The 16,559-nt window shown below is 34.2% G+C and overlaps 1 protein-coding gene across 1 annotated transcript; it reads right to left on the reverse strand.

The window, feature by feature from the left end:
• Positions 1 to 2,357: 2,357 nt before the first annotated feature.
• LOC131597262 (uncharacterized) lies at positions 2,358 to 3,536 on the reverse strand. Its single transcript, XM_058869969.1, has one exon. It carries the CDS (start codon positions 3,534 to 3,536, stop codon positions 2,358 to 2,360), a length of 1,179 nt encoding a protein of 392 aa, XP_058725952.1.
• Between the last annotated feature and the right edge of the window lie 13,023 nt (positions 3,537 to 16,559).

Genomic DNA, 16,559 nt, shown 5'->3' on the forward strand with positions numbered 1-16,559 from the left:
ACAAAAATAGGGATTGTACACAAAAATCATTTTTTTAACTACGAACTACGGTAACTGCGAAACTACGAATGCTTGCTAAAACACAATTCAACATACAAAAATAATGGTGTACAATCCCATAAAAAACACCAACAAACCCCTACGAACTACGTTGGCTCTGATCCTCCATTAAGGAGGTACGTAGGCATTCGGGCAACCGAAACGAGTCCCCTTCCCCTAAAATTAAGTAGGTTTGAGATTTTATTCTCTACCCTACTTTGCACTTTTAACCATAACCTTTTTATAAACCTTACCATGATACTCTTATAAATCTTAGAGACATTTAGAAAACCTTAAGGAAGGGTTAAGGGTGCCTAACACCTTCCCTTGACCCTAATTTCTCAACTTACCTAGAAACTCTTAATTAGGTTTTTATCCCATGTTTACCCTTATCTTAGGATAAAATAAAAACATAGGTGGCGACTCTGTATTTTAGGTTAATATACTTAAAATTTAAAGCAGGTCGTAACAGCTGGCGACTCTGCTGGAGACCCTTAGGACAGACAAGCACTTAAGGTTTAGGGCATGTCTCTTTTTGTTTTTAATGGTCTATGGGGTTATTTATTTTTTGATTTTTTTTTATTTGGAAAAAATAAATATTTTTATTATATTTTGTTATATAATTGCCTGCTTATGTTTATATTTATTCTTATTTAATATTGGGGAATTATCATATATGTGTTTGTTAAACCTTAAGTGTGGGAAGTGTCACTAAGTAAGAGGAGACTTGCATCGCCTACGAGCTTTAGTGACAATTCCACTCAGAGTGGGTTGAATTCCGAGAAATATCTTAGACGAGGCTAGACCTTGTCGAGGGTAGGATGCGGAATTTGGCTGATCTCTCTGGGAACCTACCCCTAAAATTCAAACCTCATGGACAAAAGAGTCTTTCTAAAATCCAAAGAAATAAAAAGTTTCGGAGGATACGAAAGGGCCCCATGAGACCCTTAGAATCAAATCACCTTTGGGAAGGTTAGAAAATCCGTAGGAAGAACTTATGAACCTACGTACTAAGGACAACTTTTATCATAAGAAGTTTCCCCGCGAGGGACATTACCTTGAAAATGTAAGTCTATGTAAGGTTACCTCCTATGATTATCATCCCTTAGAATCTTAAGGTTATACTTTGTTTAACCTGGATCCCTAGCCTGTAGGGATGCCCTTTTAATATTGACATTGTCTATAAGACCTCTAATATTTCGGTTTAATGCGCAACATGTATCCTCATGATGGCCACGTGATGAGGAGACTCTTGATGGATCCCCGAATGCTCGCACACCGTACATCCTCAATCAATATTCAATCCTAGTCATCCGTTATTAAACTTTGAATCTATGCCCTCGAATATCTATTCTGAGTGCCATTATATTTGAAGCAAACGGCTCATGAGATCTGGTGACTGTCTTTAACGGTCGCCACATATTCTTTCCACGCATTCCCTAGCTTGTAGGGATTTCCTTTGCTTGTTACAATCCCTAGCATGTAGGGATTTCCTTTGCTTGTTGCAATCCCTAGCTTGTAGGGATTCCTTTTGGAAGATCTTGTTCTTCCCACAAAGGACGTCTTCGTTAATGCACGTCACATGGCCTCCAGATGGCCATGAGATCTGGTGAAAACCGGAAAAACCGGGAAAATCGAAAAACCGACGGTTTAATTGCTTTTTTTTTTTAAACATTTTTTTAAACATTTTTTAAAAAAATTTTTTTTTAACATTTCTTTTGAACTTTTTTTTAATATATTTAGTAGTGTATTACTTAAATAGTATTCTCACATAGTTTTTTTTGTTAGTGACAAATTAAAAACTTTATTGTCTATTTGTTTATTAAATTTTCTTTTTAGGAGGATCCTATTTTGAATTAAATTTAGTACACAGTGGATAATGACAGGTCTATTCGACCGAGTTATCCAGTTTAATCCGATTTGGTTAATTTTGAAAAGAAGGATAAATTATTGATGAACGGTTGTGATGAGGACATATCAATTTATATTTTTTTTTTAGAAACATACGAGGGATCGAACCATAGTCCTCCCTGCCAAATTCAGATCCAATTACCATTAAACTAACTAAGGATTTAGTATATATTAACAACTCCCAAAAGATAAATAATAAATGTGTGTGGCATTGGCTCTTATTATACATTTATTAATAGCGATCCATCCTGATATAAGCCGCTACATATGCTCACTTATATAACAACACTATTATTACGATTATATTTACATATTATCTTGTGATTATTTTCACTTATCTAATACTCTAAACAAGACCAGACAATAGTGTAGAAATAGAATAGCAGCAGGCACAGGAGAGTGTTGGATCATTGCAAAGTAAGTCCGGAGGAGAAGCTTATTCCAGCCATGTTCCAGCCTTTCATTTTGCAATCAGGTAGCGGCATCCAGTTCCAACGTTTCCATTTGGTATCAAAAGAAAGCCACAATATGTCCCAAAAACCATCACAATTAGACACTAAAGCTACCCTTATAATTCCATTTTTCTCCTCTAAACAACCCATCATTACTCCATAAGGCTTCTCAATCACTCCCATCACTTCCCCAGGTACCGCTGAAACGAACTCCCATTTCCTTCCATCCAAACTCACTCCCCACAATTCCACACCTTTCAACACCCTCACTTTTCTATTCCCATTTTCCCCTTCTGATTTCACTATCATCATGTATCCATCGCCGTAGACATGTAACCTATCAATTACGTTCCCCCAGTTAAATCCAACGGTTAATCCTTCCGCGTCATTGAATCGTGGCCGTAGAACGACAGGCGTGTCACAATCGGGGGTTGAAGCAACCAAAACGCTCTCTCTGGGTCCATGAACCACACTAAGAAACACGTGCACCCCGCCACGTGGCAAAACCTCATCGTTCCCTTTTTCTTGAACCTCCGTTGACTTCCAGGTGTCACTCACCGAGTCGTACACAAACAAAACAGGTCGGTTCCCGACAAACTCCGCAAACATGAACCGAAAATGACCCGACCCGGAAGAATCGGTTACAAGCTTCATCCCGGATCTCCTCCACGAGGAAGTGCCACGTGGACCCAACGGAGAAGGAGGGATCTTCTTAACGGTGACGGAGACTAAATTAACGGCGACAACCTCGCGAACGTTGTTGGAAGCAAAGAGAAAAACGTTAGCGGAAGCAGCAAGAAAGTAAAGATCCTCACCGTGAAAGTCTACAGGTTTGAGAAGTTCTGCTATGGGGATCCGGAACCAACGATCGGAGCTCCGATCGGTGAAAGCGTGAAGCACAGCATCGCGGAGCCAGCGTTTCTTGTAGACAAAGAGCCATGTGGTGGAGTTTGAAAGTGAGTTGCACTGACGAACGAAACTGTGATCAGAGATTAAGGTTGAGAAGGATTTGTTGAGGAGTTTCAAGCGAACGATCTCGGGTAAAACGAGTGAAAGGAAGATGTTCTGGATCAGTTCTTGTGGGAGGAGACAAAGTCCAATAGCGTTAGGGGTCGTGTTTCTGTGATCATCCATGTGAAAAAAGTGTTAGTTTAGTTGTTAGTGAAGTATGTGTGGTTTGTGTGTTGGTATCTTTAGGATTTCAGGTAGGAGTAAGTAGTAGTACTAGTGGGTGTTTTTTTTTTTTTTTTAAATCTAAAAATCCGGGTACATTCTTTGCGTAATTAATTATAAAGGTTAATTTCTCGAGATCATAATTAATTGTAAAGCTCTCTAATGAGAATTTAAGACTGCGGTATATTCAGAGTTGATAAAGTATTATTGAATTTTAATGGATGTATTTGTGATAAATAAGTTGGTAAAATTAGTTTATTTATATGAAAAAGTCATTTTCCGAGTTGTGGTTGGCTTTTGACATATAAGTTTTATTGATTTTTTTTATTGATTTGAAAATGATGTTTTGAATTGATTTATTAGGGAAGACCTTATTGGTGGTTAGAGAGGACGAATGACCCACAAGGATTCGAAAACAACAGACAAGATCGTCGTCACGGGGCGGTGTTATTAGTGGCCATTGGATTTAATTAAAAGGCTGAAATCTATGTTTAGTTAAAAGTTGAATATGGCTCATGAATGTGTTCATGTGGGCGTGCTTCAAATTCTTTGAAAGGCTAATCATCAACTTTTGATCTTACAACCATGAATCATCATCAACTTTTATTACTTATTACTTGAGCTTAAATTAGTATCTTAGAACAACTTATACAGAAAAAAGTCATTTATACAAGTTATTGTGTAAACTTTATCAATATCTTTTTATGGAATAAAGTTATTTAGCTGAAAACAACTTATATAGAAAAGTTTGAATGTGGCGTGGCGTTTTCCATACCATTAAAAGGTTTCAAGAAACTAAAGCTTGCAATAGTGGGTCGGATTTGGCTGAGTCATAACACACTGCTCACGATGTTTAAAAAAAAAATACGCTGCTCACGAGTCATGCTGCCCCGTCGACAAAATAGATTGAACGTTGAATCATACAAAATGGATTGAATGCTGAAACATGACATGTCAAAGATCAATCTTTCTAAAATAAACTAGTAAAATATTCATGCTTCTGCATAGGTAAATTTATTTTGGTATTGTAAAAATAATTGTTGAATGATTGAAAATTTCATGAAAATTCTATGTTTAAAGCTTAAAAAAAGAAAAAAGAAGAAGATGTGCCATTTATATTTGTGCAACTTGATTAGCATAATGAGGTTACAATGTTTATATATTCAGTAGGAGACTGCGGCTATTGTATGCATGCAAGCTCATTGGATAAATCACAACAGAAATTTGAAATTATGTTATGACAGTTATTATGGAGCAAGCTATCTCATTTCCATCATATAGATCATGTGACTTTCATATCCTTTGATTTTCTTAGGCTTGAATCATCTTGCATATTGTCATTTAACACCCTCCAACAAGCTTGATCATGATACATATCTATCATTCCAAGTTTGGATATGAATATGATAAATTTTGGTGTAGCCAATGCTTTTTTTTTTTTAGAAAATCTGCAAGTTGTTCTTAAGTGGATATTGGTAACTAATAATTTAAGAATATTCTTTTGGACCTTTCCTCACTAGTACAAAAATATCTTTTTAACAGTAGTTTTTAAGTCAGTTCACATTCCCCCCGACCTAAGAAGTGACGCGGTGACAATTCCGTAAATAAGTATAACTTATTTAGGTCGGTTATATTTTAAACCGACCTAACAAAGATTAAATAAAAAAATATAATTTGTATTTGATTTCTTAAGTCGCTTATATTTGATAACTGACTTAAGAAGTTTATTTATTAAGTCAGAATCGCATACCTGACCTAAGAGATTTTATTTACTACTAAGACGGCGCGAGTTCGATTCCAGTTTTAAACATTTTAGTGAAGTAAAATTTTTGTTGGTATGAGGTTTTGAACCGAAGACCATTTATTCCAAAAAAATTGCTTACCACTATGCTAGCTATTTGTTATGTGATTAATTATGAATATATAATATATATATATATATAATTAAGTTATTATTTGGAGAATTAATTTTTGATATTTACAAAGACATAATCACCCACACAGTAATATATTGAGAAGAATAATAGGGTTCGTGTCCCTCACTCTTCACTGTTCCTCTAACCGTTCCTTCTCATATCAAGCCACCGCCACCGCGAACCAGATCTCCCGCCGTAAACTTCCGATCACCACCGCGAGCTCATGCACCATCGGTTGGATCCCATATCCCCTCAATCTCTTCTTATTTCTCTGTCTCTTCAACTTTTTTTCTTTCACGATTTTATCGTTTTATTTACTGCTTCTTTGTTTGTGCTTTATGTTGTTTCTTTGTTTGAAGTGTTAAATTTAGGTTTCGTTGATTCAAAATTTCAGCTTCTCTATTCTTAATAAAATTATCAAGGTTTTAGAATCATAGATTAAGACATTTTATCATGAATATTTATGAAAATAATAACTATCACATGATTTGAAATTGGTTGGTCTGAAGTCTCATGAAAGTTTTGAAATTGGTTGTATGAAGTTTCATGAAAGATTTGTAATTGGTTGGTTTGATGTTGATATTTTCGAATTTTCCTTGGCTACATTAGTTCAGATAAAGGGAGAAGTCCAAAGAATTAGGACCATAATATAATTGAAAAGAGAGAATCTGGTGGGACCATAATATCCACATTAGGAGAATAAAATTGAAAATAGATGGTGGGCCATCATATATTCACAAAAAGCCAGAGAAGACATAAATGTAGAACTCTGTCATGTGTCTATATTGAACAAAACAAAAACAAAGTAAAACGCAACATCATGTGTGTGTTAGTAATATCATTTTGAGTACTAGTTTGTTGCATTGCATTTTATTTTATGTATGAGTTCAGATCATTATTTCATCTTCTTTTTTTGATGTGTTTTCTAGTCAAATTAATCTAATGGCTTAATTGTTGTTATTGTTAAAGGCAGGAGAGATATCAACAACACAGTTGTAATTTTGTTGCAGACCTCCTTCTTTACAAACTTCATTAGGACAAAAAAGGTATGATGCTCATACTTTTTGTGCTTGCTGTAACACCCCATTTCTACCCGGCAAATATATGCAAGAATCAGAGTTTCAAAATTTCTCAACAAATAAATGAGGCGTCACATATTCATTTTAATTTAAATAACTTAATCGCATTTAGCGGATACATAGCACTTTCTTTAACCAACTAAACAAATACTCAGCATATAATACTTTTCCAAAACAGAATAACTTCTTTTATTAGAACATGGCGGAATCATGGTTCTCAATCTTTGAATCAATAACATCATATTCAGCTAAGATAAAATAATAAAACAACAACATCATAAACATCACAAATCGTTCCCCCAAGTGCTACGTATCAGAGCGACAACCGACTCAAGTAACGATAACTAAATCTTCATACATGAACACCTACACGTTACCAATATAAAGGCAACGACGAAACAAGAGAAAAGGGCGAGATATCAAATCATATAAGTGGGCGTATGATAAATTGTATATTAGGAGTCAGACAGATAAAATCATTACATAGCAAGTATCAACGTTACCATACACATCATACTTTCACAATTCATAGATCTCACATACTTTTCATCGCGCAACAAGTCACAATACTTCACATTCACGTCATTCATATATCTCATTCATTTACGTCGCAAGCTAAATCACAACACTTCACAACATCACAAAACATCACGTATAAGTCACCCATGTATTCACAAACATCGCATATAAGTCATGCATATATTCACAAACATCGCATATAAGTCATACATATATTCACAAACATCACATATAAGTCATGCATGTATCCACAGACATCGCATCGTAAACGTCGCAAATAAAATCACCAAACATCGTAGCATATACGTCACAAAAGACATCATGAGACACGAGTCGTGCATATGCATGTGGTACCAATCGGAGCTTCATCCCCCGTCACCAGTTGCCCAATTCAGAGGCACAAGGCATAAGCCTTTGTCACTAGTTTGCCAATCCAGGCTGTCATAGAGTATGCATATGAAATATGAATCGACAAACAAGACAACACAACATACTCATCACAATCACATATCATTACGAGGCATAAGCCTATATCACGATCAATTACCATTAAACAAGGTAATTCACGTCACCATAATATTTCATCTTCACTTAGTCACAAAATTATCATCACAAATATATACAACATCACATATTATCAATCATCACAAACATCGTCATATTTCGACACATCTTCGCAATTATACAACTTCTCATATAAACAAGATCATCACAATTATCATCATGTTCGACACGTCATCACAAATACACACTTCATCAGGACTATCACAATTATCGTCGTAATCGACTAAACTAACGATAACTCGCTAGGGTTCATGCCACAGGGCTAATCACATACAATGCACATTAATAAACATATTGGCAATCACAACATTATTCGCAACAAAGGCATTCAAACCGAAATCACAATTTTCGGTTGGTTCGTAAAATAATCTCAACATGCTAATTCATCAAGTAAACCGAATCAACTTCCAATTAACATTTAACTAAATTAGATATCATGTTAGTTATCAAAACGACATCGTCATGCTTCGGAATATCACGGCAAACATATGAGTTCACATGTTAACAAAATCATCACAACATCATCATGTTTTAGTATATCACAACAATTCGACTCATTAAGTCAATTCAAATTAGTCTCATAATCCTCTATAAATTAGTCTTCTAATTAACTCACTAATCCACTATCAACTAACCAAAATCATTCACCTAATTTTCTTAATTAATCAAATATATCCTATGTCACTACCGGTTATCTAATTTTCGGTTAAATCTTTAATATTCACGACTCTACGAATTTTCGGGTTATACTCCCAAGTCACAAAACATAGCTCAACCGGTTAGTTCGGATACAATTCTATTTGTTACCGGTTATTCGATTCGTTCGGTTAAATTCTCAAGATACCGTTATTTACCGACAAACCAAATAATTAATCTAAGTCTAAGTGTTTTTCAATTAAATAGACTAATTGAGATTAATTCAACCATTAATTTAATCGATCGATTAACATCACAATTTCGACAAAATAACACCACCACGTTAATAAATATACCGCTTAATTCGGCTTTTCGATCAAATGGGACTATTTATTAGTTCTATAATTAATACTGTTAAATATATATATATATATATATATATATATATATATATATATATATATATATATATATATATATATATATATATATATATATATATATATATGAAGGGATATTCTTACTCCAAGAGTAAATTATCAAGACTTACTCCTCATCATGACCATTGATTCTTCTCAATCTAATGGTTAAAATTAATGAGTATTATTTTTCTCTCTCCTCATTTAATTACTTATTAATTTTAACCATTACATTGAAAAGAATCAATGGTCATGATGAGGAGTAAGTCTTGATAACTTACTCTTGGAGTAAGAATATCCATCCTAATATATATATATATATATATATATATATATATATATATATATATATATATATATATATATATATATATATATATATAAACATATATATATATATATATATAAACATATATATATATATATATAAACATATATATATATAAACATACTGCAACTAAGTTGAATCAATTAACTCAATTGAATTCTAATATATCAGGCTATTTACCATTAGTCTATTACATGTAAAATTCTGCACTAATGTGTTCATGCGGTTAACTCATCTAGGCTGTAAGTTCCTACTACTAATATTGATTGGAGTTATCATAATATATAAGACCTATTAATTAAAGGTTATCTTGCTAAATAGCATTACACTATATGTACTCACTGATTAATTAAATAATGTGAAGCCAATTACATGATGATAGAAATAACAAAAGAAACAGACAAGATTGTTGCCGCCCGTCACACACACACACCATGAAATTGCAAACGTAATAAGGGGTGGTGCCGGCCGTCAAAGGCTTCTCTCCCATAACTTTTTCTTTAAACAGAACAACAACACTAGGACATCATACATTTCCAGAATCCATATTATTCTTAACAAATCTCAATTTTCCAGCAACTATAAACACAAGATAATGTAATAATTTAACATATCTAGTTCCCCACATACAATTATTCATAAGCCCCATTATAGGAAGAGAACCCCACCTCTATCTTAACAAATGAAGCAACTCAATGAGTCTCCAATTGCTTCTCCAAACTTGTTCCTCTTGGCTTGCCTCCTTCTCTTCAAACTTTGTTTTCTCCAAATGACAACACTACACTTCATATCTCTAAAACCCTAATTTTATTATTCCAATTGGGCTTAGTCTTTCACTTCTTTTTTATTATTCTTCACAAACTAATTTAGGCCCAATAACATAATAATCCGAAATGACCAATATATCACTTTTAATAATATTCCAACGATATAATAAATTCCGACTTGTAAATAATATTATTCTTCGACCATTCGACTAGAAATCCGACTTTTAACTTAATAAATTCAAATACACTTCTTAAAATAACACCGACAATCCAAATTCGACCAATATATCATATTTCCGGTCTAATCTTAATTACTAAGAAAATTTCCAAAACTTCAAATATTATTCCAATAATATTTCTAATACTGGAAATATCAAAACTCTTGATTAAATATCGATCCGCTATCCCGAACTAATACCGACTAAATCGTCTCAAAATACGAAAACTTCAATAAACACTCCGAACGTCTAGATTAAGCGAATAATCGAATTTCTAGGTATTACACTTGCAATTTTTTAAAACAAATCTGTCAACTAGTGTTTCAATTTTTATATAATGGATAATATTTAAAATGAGTATCTCAATTTTTATTTCCTATTTAAGTTATGATTGATGTTATGTGGTCCTTGATTTTTTGAGTCAGTTTCATGTTGAAATTTATGTATATATCAATTGATGTTTTTGGGACATGGAAGAAGTAAGACTTTATCTTGTACATGCTGGAGTTTCCACTGTTGCTAAATGGTTCATATTCGTTGAATATAATTAGTTTATAGGTTTTTTTAATGAAAACAAATCTAATTTGAGAACTAAAGAAAGGAAAAAAAAGTAGAAAATGGTTTTTGAAAATAAAAACCAAGTATGGGAAAGTCATTTATTTGTTTATTCATGGCTACTTTGAGGCTTTGGCCTGTTGTATATTTTTCTAGATCCTGCTTTGGTTTTATAATGGAAAATTTATGTTATCTAGAAATCTTGGTAACTTTCAATTATTTTTTTTCCTCATTTATGTGTTTATATATGTTCAGACATGTATTTTTGTTGTTTTTAATATGCTTCAGTTTTACTCAAATGAACTAAGTAGTGAGAACTATTTGAGGATTCCTAATTTGAAAGAGGAGCAAATCTACATGTGAATGAATGTTCTAGTATTTAAAGTCGTTCCTTAAGTGTTGATTAAATTTTTAGTGTTTACTAATTTTAGATAAAAATAACTAAATTTAAACCAATGATGCATAAGTTTTAGAGCCATTTCAATATTGAAAGCAATTTCAGTATTGAAAGAGAAACAAACCAACCAATGATGTATAAGTTTTAGTTAAATTTTTAGTGTGTACTAATTTTAAATATTTAGTTAAATTTTTAGTGTTTAGTGTTTACTAATTTTTAGTTTTAGTTAAATTTTTAGTGTTTACTAATTTTAAATTTTTAGTTAAATTTTTAGTGTTTACTAATTTTTAGTTTTAGTTAATTGTTTAGTGTTTACTAATTTTAAACAAACCAACCTTATTAGCACTCCTTTGATAAGGACTAATTTGACTGTTATTTGTGGTTCTTCCAATGTCATTTTTTGCATTTCTTTTATACTTTGATTTTTGCATTTAGAAAACCAACGAGTTTGTCGACAACTTCTTTTGCAGTCTAGTATTTGGGGGTTGTTGACAACTCCTTAAGCATGTGCTTCACTTAGAGTGAAGTTATCTATGTTCCATCCTTAATTTTTGCGGGTGTTTAATTTTTTTCAGAAGTAGTTATGGTTCATAGTTGGACGAAAGCTAGTCGCTTAGGTGTAGAGTATGATAAAGGAATGGAAAAGTTTTTTCAATATGCTCTTGAAAAACTTCCTAATAATAATAAGTTTTATTGTCCATGTGTTAAATGTTTGAATAGAGAGCCGCCACTTTTAATAGATGAAATATGAAATCATCTTGTTTGTGAGGGCATTTGTCAAAGTTATACCAATTGGATATGGCACGGAGAACCATCAAACAACATGCCAAGTGTGTTTGAAAGGGAGGTAGTTGATGTAGATATGGACAGTTGTAACACCCGTAGTATTTGAATTTTAATTTAATTAGGAAATTGAATTAATAATAAGAATTATTATGAGTTTTATGAAAATAATTGGAAAAGGAATGGTTTATAGCATTGAGCCATGTGAGAAGTTAGTAAGCAAGGGGGTGTTGTGTAGTAAAGACCTTTACTAAACTAAAATATTATTTTTCATAAAATAATAAGGAATTGGGAAAGTAAGAAAGGAACGTGAAAGAAGAGCTGAAGGTTTGGAACACGAAGAACGTAAAGAGGAACGGAAGAGGAAGAGACCAATCAAGAACTCTTGTCTAAGGTAAGGGGGGACACTCCGGTTAGCATCTATTATCGCATTCTTAGATGATAATATTGATTAGGGATGTCGTTTGAGTCAATTGGTTTGTATGTTAGGTTAGGGATGTTATAATTGATGAAATTGCATGAATTGTTGGATTAATAATGTGTGGTTTTGATGTACGATGATATATAATGATGTAATTTGTGATTGTATGACTGTAACTGGTGTTTAGAGTCGATTTTGGGGCTTGAATGTGTGAAATCGCAGGGTCTGTCGCAGACCTGAGAATCTGCGAAATCACAGGTCCGCTAAGCGGAGGAGGGTCCGCTAAGCGGAGGACCTGACCTAGCTAGTTTTTGTGCAGGGTCGCTAGTGGTCCGCTGAGCGGAGGTCTGAAGGCAGTTTGCTTCTGCCCCACGTCGCTAGTGGTCCACTGAGCGGACCTTGTTGTGCAGAAAATTGTCCAAACTTGAAAATGACGTATCTTTTGAACCGTTGGTCTGTTTTGAGTGTCGTTTTGAGTATGATAGACCTCATAACATAACCTATGCGTTTAAGTGAAGAAATGAGGTGTAACTTTTGATTATTAATGAATCATGATTTATTTCTTGGTGAATGATGTATTGTGCATATAAGTGATGAAATGTGATAATACATGCTATGTTTAAGTAATAATCATGTGATGATTTATTGGTTGTTTAACGATGATGACTAGATAATATTTGAATGACGTTAACATATGTAAACATGCTTTGATGATGATGATGATTTGAGTATTGGATGATGTTACTCATGGACTTGACGATGGTATAAGTATGTTCATATATGTTTGCATTCATTCATAATCATTTGTTGAGGATGTATCCATGAGTATGCGTTGGATCAGTGAAGGGCATGATTCCCATTGTGTGGAATCTGTGCCGGCAGGGCCGTATCTTGACGATGTTGGATCGGTCGGAGGGTTATTCCCATTGATGATGTTTGGTACCACATGCATAGTGTCAGTCATTACATATGCATGATTTTCATAACATGATTGAATGTGTTTCAGTGTTATGAATTGATGATGTGCTAGTGTAGCAACCTGCCCTAAAAAATTAAATTTAGAGTCGCCACCTATTCTACCAGGGCGAATAGGAAACCCTACGCAGTTAAGAGATTTAGGTAAGTTATTCTAATCAGGTCAAGGGAAGGTGTTAGGCACCCCCAACCCTTTCCTAAGGTTTTGAATTTAAAGTCGGAGGTTTATGGCTAAAATAATTAGATTTAATAGCTAAGGAAATGAATAGGGAAAAAGTGAGATTTTGGGGAAGGGGACTCGCCTTGTTGCCAAGTGCCTACGTATCTCCTTAGGGAGAATCAGAGTCAACGTAGTTCGGGGCACAGGGTTGTACGCCTTTGAATTTGATATGATATGGTTTGAAGGTATTTTGAGTTACCTTGTCGTAGTGTTTGAATTTGTGATTTGAAAGGCATTTTGAGTTGCCTGATCGAAGTGATGAAAATCCGTAGTTTGGTTTGAAGTGTTTTGAATGCATTTGAATTTGGCGTACAACCCTGGTTTGATATGTTTTCGTTAGGTGCGATGATCAATAGATTTGATCATTATAGTTAACGAATTAAATAATGTATTGTTGACCATTCTGACCGATAGATTCGATTGTCACGAACAGCAAATGAAGTGTATTTTAATCTTGTAATTTAAATTATGAGTTTTATCGTTACCTCTCATAACCAATAGATTTAGTTACTACACGATAATGAATTTCAATATTAACGTTTTATTATTTTATCTCTCGTCAATGCGACCAATAGGTTTAGTCGAATCGAGGAGGGAATTAGCCAAGAACCCATTAAATCAAAATTAAATAAATAAATTAATTAGATTAAATTTATTTCTCGCCAATGCGACTAATAGGTATAGTCGGATCGAGGAGAAAATTAATAAATTAATCAAGAATCCATTGAATTAGAATTAATATTTTTGCCCAAATGGTAATGGGATTGGGCAACCCTAATAATAATAACCTTCCTAGGGTTTTTTGTGATTTAATAATTAAAACTAATTAAATTAATTAAATCGAGAATAATTGAAATAATCGGGAGATAATCCTAAATCCTAACTAGGGGCCTAATCCTGATTTTATTATCCTAATCCCAATTGAATAATCTAATTAACTTAAACTAATTAACTAATATTTTATCTAAATATTTAAATACTAAATAATTAAATAAAAGAACCTGGAAATAATCCTGTGTAGCGCTCTTGGAGAGTTCATGGTGGAGCTCTGCCTTGTGTGCGTCAGATCTGATCCTGTGTTGAATCTGACGGTTGTGGCGTGAGGGAGTAGCGTGGTCTTTCCTAGGTACGATGCGTTGAACCTGTGAGTTACAAAGGATAAATCATGAAGGAAAAAAACTTACCTCTGCCAGATTCGAACCCGCGCCTTCTATGATTCCAGCCTCCCTGCTTAACCAATTGTGCTTCAATATGTTGGTCGTTTAATAAATCAAAGCAATTAATTAAATAAAGAAAAAGAATCAAATGGAAAACCAAAACTATAAAATAACCGGGCCCACTGTCACATGCAATATCCAATGAGAGAGAGGGAGATAATGTTGAAAGGTTGACCGGTCACGCAGGAGACGACACGCGTGGAGAGAGAGCGTGAAGTGTTTGACTAACGAATGGGATTGGTTGACTGTGCCACGCGTGACTCTGAAGCATGTGCAGCCACCGGAACAGGGTTTTGAGTCTCCTTCTCCGGCAAGACCTTCATCTTCTCCGGCGAGGAGATTTTTGAAGCCTGCGAAACAACCACTAAACGAAAGCGAGCACTGCCCACAACCACTAAATTTTGTGCCACGAATGCATTGGGATGGTTAGTTTTCGCAAATAATAACTGTTACCATGAAAACGAACCTGCATATGTTTCCTGCCCTAGCTATGGCAAGCATCCAAACGTACTCTGAAACTCATGAACGATGGTATTAAAATGTTCCAAACATCAATATAAACGAATACATGCACATAAAATCAATAAAAAACGCGTGGATTAGAGATTCGAATTTCAAGAGTGTTACTCCACCGGTGCAACTTGATGGTGATGTTCTGGTGCGAACTCCAGGGATTCTCAGGAGACTAGTATGACACTTGGAATCGCTTGATAATGACTAGGCTTTGAAATTCGATGTTGCACTTTCCTTGTGAATTTCAACTTTCAAACCCTAGTGTTCTTGGCTGCCAAAAACCCCTCTTTCGCTTGGAATTGTTATGCTTATATAAGTGAGGAGATTTAGGGCAATGGAATTGGAAGGAAATCAAGATATTCACTCAAACATATTTGATTGAAAATCAAGTGCAAATCTTTCCAAAATTGCTCTTTTTTTCCCCTTAAAGCTTGTGCACGAAATTGACATATATTATGGGTTATCTTGGACCTTAAGACAAGTGAAAACAAAGCCCATATGTAATTGTAACTTACTTTTGCATTTTATTTAATTTAATCTTTTTTAAAATGGAAATAATTCCAAAATAAATAGAATAAATAACAAAGGGCGTGTTCTTGAGTGTAAAGATCATGGATGGACTTATGAATAAGTATAGAAAAAAAGAACTTAGGCCCATTTGGAAGAAAACTGATTTTGACAAGCATTTCTCTTCATGCGTCTCTTCAAAAATGTTCAACTTCTGCGACTTGTATCTTGCTCAATTTTTGCCATATGACCATGTTCTAGGACTTTTTGGAAAGCTCAAAGAGTCTTCTAAATTAAACCTTTTAGTTTCATCTCAACTGAAGCTTCCATGCTCAAGTTATGAGCTTTGACCCCAAAGGTGTTTTTTGTCGACTTTTTGGAGGACCTATAATCTCTTTGACCATATCTCTTGAATGAAGCATTTCTAGCCTTGGCCCGTGAGGGACAAAGTTGTAGAGAATTCAATTTCCTTCAAAATAGGCTTTGGTTGGGAAATTTTTGATACTCCATGTGAAAGTTATGACCAGTCAAAGTTGAGTTGACTTTTCCTATAAAAAAACCCTAATTTGAACCTTTCGACTTTGTTCATTTCTGAGTTTTTATTAACGGATCATGATCAACCTTTGAACAGATGATGGATATGACTTCAAATACTTGATGTCGACCAAAAGTCAGAAGATTTGACTGTACTTTGACCATATTTGACTTTTAGGTTAGACTAGTCGATTGTAGATCATTTGAGCCATCGAGTGAGCAATCCTTGGAATAGAAGCTTGACTTTTGACATGGATATTCCTTGAGGCATATGAGATACCTTGAGATCCATTTGAGCCCTTGATACATATTTTCTCCTGAGAAAACCCAAAACCCTAACTTGAGAACCCTTTGATTAGAAAAGGCTTTGTCTGATAGAAACCCTGAGTGCTTTTAGGCAATTGAGGAGCCTCTGA

Source organism: Vicia villosa, linkage group LG4 (genome assembly GCF_029867415.1).
Source record: "Vicia villosa cultivar HV-30 ecotype Madison, WI linkage group LG4, Vvil1.0, whole genome shotgun sequence".
Classification (NCBI taxonomy): domain Eukaryota; kingdom Viridiplantae; phylum Streptophyta; class Magnoliopsida; order Fabales; family Fabaceae; genus Vicia; species Vicia villosa.

What these genes read in the sequence shown, in the direction of transcription:
- LOC131597262 (XM_058869969.1), bottom strand. Translation starts at nt 3,536, where the DNA reads ATGGATGATCACAGAAACACGACCCCTAACGCTATTGGACTTTGTCTC.